This window comes from Cervus canadensis, chromosome 7 (genome assembly GCF_019320065.1).
Source record: "Cervus canadensis isolate Bull #8, Minnesota chromosome 7, ASM1932006v1, whole genome shotgun sequence".
In the NCBI taxonomy this organism is placed as follows: Eukaryota; Metazoa; Chordata; class Mammalia; order Artiodactyla; family Cervidae; genus Cervus; species Cervus canadensis.
This window is the reverse complement of record NC_057392.1, coordinates 74489869-74498446: the sequence shown is the minus strand read 5'-3', so window position 1 is coordinate 74498446 and position 8578 is coordinate 74489869. Positions and strand designations below refer to the sequence as shown.

General features: G+C 35.1%; 1 protein-coding gene across 1 annotated transcript in view; it reads right to left on the bottom strand.

Annotated features, from left to right (window-relative positions):
* Positions 1 to 2737: 2737 nt before the first annotated feature.
* The window catches only part of SERPINI2 (serpin family I member 2), a 32957-nt gene continuing 27116 nt past the window's right edge, over positions 2738 to 8578 (bottom strand). The window contains exons 7-8 of the mRNA XM_043474137.1: positions 7116 to 7205; positions 2738 to 2958 (exon numbers count right to left, since the gene is read on the bottom strand). Coding sequence (XP_043330072.1) covers positions 2882 to 2958; positions 7116 to 7205 — 167 coding nt within the window. The 3' untranslated portion in view covers positions 2738 to 2881. The remainder of the gene's footprint in view (positions 2959 to 7115; positions 7206 to 8578) is intronic.

Sequence of the window (8578 nt, the reverse complement as noted above, 5' to 3'; positions counted from 1 at the left end):
CGCTCAAAAGCCTTCACTAGAGAGGAGTCTCTGCCACAGTAGTAAGATTGTTTTATGTGCATTCTGTTTTTAAAAATTAAATCTCGAACCTATGAAAAAACAATTTTATCATTTTTATAACCTATCTGAAAAAGAATGAATATCCATATATGAATAACAGAATCATTTTACTGTACACCTAAACCTAATAACATTGTAAATCAACTATACTCCAATAGAATTATAAAAAGAAACAAGTATAAATAGTTAACAATAGTATCATGAACCAAAATTCTAGTGCATCCTGGATTTCTGCTTCATTTATGCAAAAACACTGTTTATAGAAACAATATGACTCAAAAGACATTATTCCAAACATACCTTTGTAGAGAAATCCTGAGATTTACAAGCATAGGACTTTGGAATAAGGAACTTAAATAGAATTTGTCCAACCCTTCACTGTACAAGTGAGGACACTGAAGTTCCAGAAAATTGAGATGACAGGCAAAAATATAATGTTAGTGAAAAATACATCTTTAGTTGAAAAATGATTAAAAAGAAAAATGAAAAAAAAAAAAAAAGAAAAATGAGTCCTTTATATTATAACATCAAGGTGGTCACTTGAGGCATCAAAAAAGAAAAAGAAACTAGATTTTTGATCTCTTAAATTTCAGGTTCAGATTAAGAGATGATCACACAAGGAGCCAGGACAAAGAAGCTCAGTCAGTAAAGAACCTGCCTGCAATGCAGGAGATCCGGGTTTGAATCCTGGGTCAGGAAGATCCCCTGGAGAAGGAAATGGCAACCCACTCCAGTATTCTTCCCTGAAGAATACCATGGACAGAGGAGCCTGGCAGGCTACAGACCACGGGGTCGCAAGAGTCAGACACAACTTAGTGACTAAACCACAGGGAGAAACAGTGCTCTTATGAGCAGACTTTCAGTAGACCCCCTTTCTCACCCTAAGCATGAGTCGGTCTCAGGACCCATAGATCAGGAGGACTTACCCCATATAGGGGGAAGTCTGACACCTTCCTGAGAGAAAATATCTTCTTTACAGAGGTCCAAAATACTGGCTTCTAATAAAACTTGCCCTAAAGTTTTCTCTGTATCTTTCAAGGTTTCCAGGTTTTTATTAACCAATTCAAGAGACTTCTATAAACCTCACCCCTGAAATAGAAATTGTTTATTGTCTCAGACCTTTGATCTCCCAGGCCCCATTTCCTAATGTAACAGACTCCTTCCTTTAAAATATGCCATGTATTATAACTATGTGAAGTCAATGAAACTAATTCTTAATAACTTTGAAATTACATCTATATATATGATATATTAAGCTTATATATATGACATATTAAGCTTTTATGAGGGTTATTAATTTGAAAATATTTTTAATCCCACATATATTGTATACTGTTGTGAATCTTAATGGTTTCGTATAGCTTGGCAGAGAAAATTATTTCATACTTACTTTATTTCATAAATAAGTAAATACACACATATATATTATAAATACATTCCAGACACTTCTAACCTTTGTAATATGAAACTATAATAACCACTGAGTTAACTGCAATGAAAGTGAAGACTAAGGTTTTAATCTTAGAAATGCTCTGGCAACTATGTGTCTAGAATGGGGAAAGGAGATATTTTAAGCTTGAATCCACACCAGAAGGTTCCTCTCTTTTATAAGGAGCTTAAACCACCTCCTTTTGTAAGGCAAGTAATGCCTACCAGATGTAGAGCATGAAATTGGCAGAGAAAACAGCAACAATGCAAAGTTGGACTCCATAGTGGGAAAACCGAGGCAGACATTTAACAAATCTTACTTAAGAGAAGCATATATATTAGGAACATATTATGAAAACATATACTTAAAGTGAAACCTGGACAGTCACTTTATTACATTACTTGATGTTATAAATTCCTTGCTATTTCATTATCCTACTTTATTTTTTCACTGGTTTAGTATGTTTCTACCACTGGTAAATTGTCAGTTTGGTGAGGTCAGAGACCTTGTCAGTTTTGTTTACTGGTTTACCCCTGGTGGTTCAGTGGTAAAGAAGCCTCCTGCAATGCAGGAGACAAGTTTGACCCCTGGGTCGGGAAGATCCTCTGGAGAGAGAAAGGGGAACCCATTCCAGTATTCTTGCCTGGGAAATCCCATGGACAGAAGAGCCTGGTGGGGTACAGTCCATGGGGTCACAAAGAGTTGGACACAACTGTGCCTGGAACATAGAAGCTCAATAAGTATTTGTGGAAGGGATGAATGAATCTCCAGGGCAGATTAACATGTAACACATGAAAGAGAATGTACAAATTTACCTAACCCAAGAAAAACACCTGAAAATAACCTTTTATGGGTTTAAGGCATAAGTCAGAAAAAAATTGATATGTATTGAAACAAGGCAACTATTAAACATAACACATGGAATGCCAAGTTAAGATAAAGTAAATACTCAAAGTTCATTTACTATCATAGGTACCGGATCTTGGTATCTCAAGTGGTACCCCAGAGAGGTACCAGTACATGCACTCTCTCTCTTGACTCAATTCTCCATGGTCTGGATAAAGGTGCTATATTTGGGAGTGAGATAGTTCAGTCTTGTAAGAATATAGAGATTTTGATATCTAAGACAGGACTTTTATATCTAAGATATCTTAGATGGACTGTTCTAATATATTAATATTTTATGTAAGTTCACTGCTTTTGATTCATATAAACTTTATAAAAATACAGAAAGCACAAAGACATTTAATGCATAATTTCATTTATTCATGGATACAGATTAATACAGCCACTGTTTAAGATAGAAAAAGATGTATAGAAAATATTTGATGATATTTTGCCAGTCAACTGTTTTCCAGGAATAACCTTCTATTCCGAGGCTGTACTTGCCATTCACAGTGAATCTAAATCTCTTCCCTTCATCCCATGGGTTTCAGGATTTGTCACCCTTCCCATAAGCAAAATTGAATCTAGGAAAAGAAAAAAAGATCTTTAGGAATTTTTGGAGGAAAAAAGATGATAATAATCAATTTTTCTTAATGTTTTAACAAGCCATTTAGTCTTTTTACTACAAGGTAAACTGGCAATGTCTAATAACAAAGCCTACTTCTCTAAAATAGATGACTATATCATTATTAATCATTTTTTGATAATTTATGAAGTATATTAACACCCACAACAGCTTGTCATGGAAAATGCATTAGTTCTGGTTTTCATAAAGGAAAGCAAAATTAAAGTGACAGAGAGGTGTTCTTCTAAATATAGAGACTCAGTCAGGCAAACATAGAGTAATAAAATGGTGATGAGCATAGGAAACGTTTTAAATTTAAGGCATTAGCAGTCATCTCTTTATGCATGTAATGTAAACCCTTGGGGTTAAAAGTGCAGTTTCTCAGTTCTCCTCCTTCAGCTTGAATCAAAGCTTACTGCTAAAGGCAATATTTTCACATCTCTCATACTTTCACATCCTCACCAAAGTGATATAGTATACAGCATAAATGTAAACACCTGTTTCCAGCCATTCTGTGTTTTTCAAGTGAAAAGGGACTAAAAACTAGAGGACAAAACAGAAATAAATGACATGTCAAAATCCATTCACCTTTCTTGCCAACTAGGGAAAGGTAAATGGCTTGAATGGCTCAATGTCGTGTTGCCTTAGGTTACCTCCTTTAAAGTCATATGTAATAAAGGTTCATTTCAAAAACTACAAAATAAAATTTTGCATAATTTTAAAGCAAATGAACATTATACTGATAAGTACTGAACTAACAATGGCAGAAATGAAGTAAAAAGGAAGAGCCCTTCATGAACTCTTTATTGTTCAGTCCAAAGACACAGTCTTAAAAAAGCCAATTAACACAGAAATAGACATAATCTCTAGCAGATTCTTTTCTTCTTTTTATGATTATAATTAATAATACTTTGCCATAAAAATCTCAAAACAATTCCAACAATACTAGAAAACAAATACTCTTTTTTTTCAGATAGACATGGATACATAAATAACTTCCCTAGACTGTATACTGTTTTTAGTCACAAGAGGAACCAACAATAACTCTTGTATCTTTGTAATTCTCTGGCATTAAAATGCTTACCAGAAATGCTTGTTTGGAGAATTTTTAAAGTGGCTAACCTCATAAATTGAAGACAATAGTTTAAAATGTTAAACTATCAGAAGTATAGGACCTTACATAAAAGCCATTTGCCCTAGTCTTTTCAATCTGCTTTTCTGACCAAGGAGAACCACATTTTGAATTAAGTCTACATGCAATAGCCAATCTACTCACTACTAAACTGGACAGATTAGTGAAATCTTCCTTGACATAGTCTCAATGGATATAGAGCAGGTTGAAGCAGATTCATTGTTGTTTCCACTTTTCATGCCCCCTTCTTAAAGAGGTGTCCCTCATATTTAATAATATAGCTATAAAACATCTCTGTCAGAAGCAGTTTTTTAGTTCATAATGTAAAAAATACAATAGCATAACCAAAGCTAACAGCCTAGAAAAAAGATTTTTTAATGAATACCCTGCAGTCTGCTTCTTCCTTCAACCTAGGACCTGAAAAAATTCTAAACACAGTATTTTGTTGTTGTTGTTATGTATGGAGCACTGTTAGTTTCAAAACCATGATTCACTACTTTCTGGGAAATGGCACATTTCATGTAGCATCTTTCAAAACCTTCTTCTGAAAGTCTCTAATGCTGTCCTATACCCTCAACCTTAAAGAAGAAGAATCGTTCTTCATTTCCCTGGAAGTTTGGCTCAGTAAGAGATTTGGATGAGTATACTGAAACGTATATATTATAGGAAGTTAAATACTGATAGGAAAATACAAGTAATGTATGGATTTTGCATAAGAAGTTTGTTTGACCAAAGGAAAATTTAAAATCTAGGCAAAAGTTGTTTTTACTAAACCTAAAATCATTCATTCTCATACTTCAGGAATTGTCAAATGAATATATTTTATATAAATCATTATGCCATTTGGTAGTTCACCGTGCGTGGTAAATCACCAGCTTCGTTAATCCCAATAATTTCTTCAGTTCATTTGTAAAAGGAAAAATAAATAAATCACTGAACGTGTATTGTCTTAAGATAATAGCCCATTCTGCATTATATATGGCAATAATTTACAGCCTCCTATAAATGAGTGGCCATTCATTTGAAACAATACTTTAGGGGAGTAACCTTAGTTTAGAAAGTCTCATTACAATAAAGATCACAAAACAGTGGAAATTGTCATTAAGGGTTTGACACTTAAGCATTATCACAAATAAGTAAATAAGTGAATTAATTTGAATTTTCACTACAATTTAACTGATAGCTATTACATGTCCTTAGCCCCTCAGTCATCAACTCGGAAAATAAAGAGCCAAGTATTATTCTAAATGCCATATTTCCTTGAGCATTGACGCCCAATGCAGCTTCAGTTCTTTCTGTTCTGCATACTCAATAATTACATACTAATGGTAAGAAATTAGAGATATCCTAAGGTTAAGGTTGTATAAATCAAACGACATACACAGACTATGTCATAACACTGACTCATCCCCTATAGAACTGAAGTTGTGTTAATACAGCCTGAGCAAATCTGAAACTATCCCATTGTTTCCAAGATGTAACTTTCAGAATGGTCATCCAGCATTAGTTTCACACAACCTAAAAAAAGAGACTGATATATCCCTTAGGGGGTCAATAATATCAATATTGCTAGTTAAACTAACAGATTCAGTTTCTGAAATTAACTATGTCTCTTCACCACGTAAATCAATTTATTTAGAGAAACTTTTCCGCTTTTCTTCCTTCCTTTATGTATATTTATTGATGTATCCACAATGAACATCATGTGCCAGGCACTGTGTCACAGGCTTAGTATATTCTTTGATTTACCTCTATGAGATAAAGGCTTCCCTGGTGGATCAGACAGTAAAGAACCACCTGCAATGCAGGAGACCTGGGTTCGATCCCTGGGTTGGGAAGATCCTCTGAAGAAGGGCATGGCAACCCACTCCAGTATTCTTGCCTGGACAATCCCCATGGACAGAGGATCCTAGCTGGCTACAGTCCACGGGATTGAAGAGAGTCGAACACAGCTAAGCACAGCACAGCATGACATAAGTACTAATATTATGTTCAAATAGGGGGTGGGAAAAATATAGCTTAGAAAGTATAGTGACTTGTCTTAGAACTATTAGTTCATTAAACTGGTCTTTGGACCCAAGTCCAAACCTTCAGTCTCTAGAGATACTGATATTAAGTGCAGGGCACTTGGCCAAATTCTGGGCTGGGTACAGAAATGAGTAAGATATTATCTCTTTTCCAGTGGTATACAGTCATTGGGTTATGACTCCTGAGGAGTCCTAAATATATACTTAAAGAAAGCTTCCTCACTATCCACATTTCTGGCCTCTCTGATTTCATAAGATGCAAAAACATCTATCCGGACCATCTGCATTTATGTGTTCACCATGTCTATAGTGCCAGTCCAATTGACTCCTACCCCCACCTTTTGTACCTGACTGCATTATCTTATAGAATTGCCCAAATTAGAGAATTGGAATAATGTTTGACCCCTCCCTCCCACTCAGAGCCTATAGCTAGTCACTTATTCTTGGAATCTACCTAGAAAACCTTTCACAACTGTGCAACTTCCAAGTTCTACTCCCATTGAAAGAAAGTTGACTTCTGAGACAAACAGGTCTTATTCTCACTCAGCCACTTTTCAGTTGTATGACCTTAGGCAAACTACACAACTTCTCTTTGAGTTTCTATGTCTTTATTCATCAAATATCTGACTTATTGGAATGGTGTTAACTGTACAGATTGGTATTTAAAATCACCAGCACCTATACAAACTATCTTGGCAGCTATTACTAGTACTGATCTATTTAGGTCACTGCCATCTCTTAAAGCACAATGCTTAGTACAAAACAAGCACTCAACAAATAGTCACTAAAAAACTTTGGGAAAAACTAAAATAAATTCAATAAATTGAAAGAACAAATGATTTCAGACTGTCATTTGCAGCTGGAACAGACTGCGATTAACAGCAAGATTCCAACAGATTCAATTGGCTAGGTCTATTGAACTTAAACAGTTCCCCCAGGGAATTCTCAAAAAGGTACCTGTTGGGTTATTCTTCATAATAAACAGAAACGGATGATTTGCTATAAATTGATTCCGTGACAGATTCATGATCACAGGTGTGTTTATGCCTATGAAATAGAGACAAGAGTTATTTAGATGTTCACATTTAAAGATCAGTAAAGAAAATATATCCATAATATTCACAATATTTTTTGTAGACAGGAAAGGCCATTTTTGTTTGAAGAGTTACCATGTGGAAAAATAACCATTTTCTAAATACAGAGAAATTTGGAATAAATCTAAAAATTGAAGAGCAGAGGAAAAGATATTAGATTATTCATGGAATCATTCTAACTTCACACTTTATGCTCAATGAAGAAGAAAGCCAGATACTAGATTCAATTTAGTGAAGGCAGTTGAAAATTTCATCTTTTAAGCAGTAACTTTCTGCTCACTTTTTATTTACATTAGACAATTTATTTTATAATGTTTGAACTCCTAGTTCCTATCCAGATATTTTGTAAATCCACTGAGGAGATGCCTGAAAGTCAAAATACTCACACTAACAAAGGTCACTAACAAATGCCATCACGGTCACTGCTGATCCCTTAGTGATTGTTATCTCCTCTTAGAGAACTCCATACCAAAAACAAGAGGCCTTGGGCTATGGCAGAAGCGCTCTGAACCTGACGTCAGGAAATTCGGTTTCAGTCCAAACCCTACTGTTTCTTACTGATATGACCTTAGGCAAACTGCTCCACACATGGGTCTGTTTTATCACCAAAATAATGAGAGAGATCAGACAAGGTTCTATAAGGACTCTTCCAATTCTATGTAAAAGCAAGTGGAAAATTTGTCTACATGAACTAGCAACTTCATCTCAACAGCACCTTTGATTTCTCTAAGGATTGTAATAGCCTGTACAGGAGCCCTTCAGGAGATGACAAAACAGTAGGGAGCCCAGCGTGGCCCACCCAGATGTCAAAACCCATTGGCATTACATAGCATTATAAATTAATCAAGAAGTTAATAATCTGGATATAAATTTATCAATATGACTGTTTAAAGGATGTATATCTTTTACATACTGGCTAAAATCCAAATAGTCTGAAAAATTAAAATATGTGTATGAGGAATTCATTAAGATTGTCTTCCTACTTCTAATTGAATTTAAGGCTTTTTCTCCAATTATTTGTTGAGTATTACTTTTATGCAGCATAGATACTATTCAAAATGCCATTTGTTCAAGGTGATATAGAAGAGCGGCTCCTAAACTGTAATGTTCACACAAGTCACCAAGAGACCTTGGAAAATGCAGATGCTGGATCAGTCAGTCTGGAGTTGGGCCCGAGGTTCTGCATTTCTAATAAGTTCCAGAATGATGCTGATGCTGCTGGTCTATGCATTATACTCACAGTACCAAGGATAAGCTGCAAGTCACTGGAGAGCAATAGTTCTCAACCTTTGATGCACATTGTCATCACTGAGGAAAATGTATGAA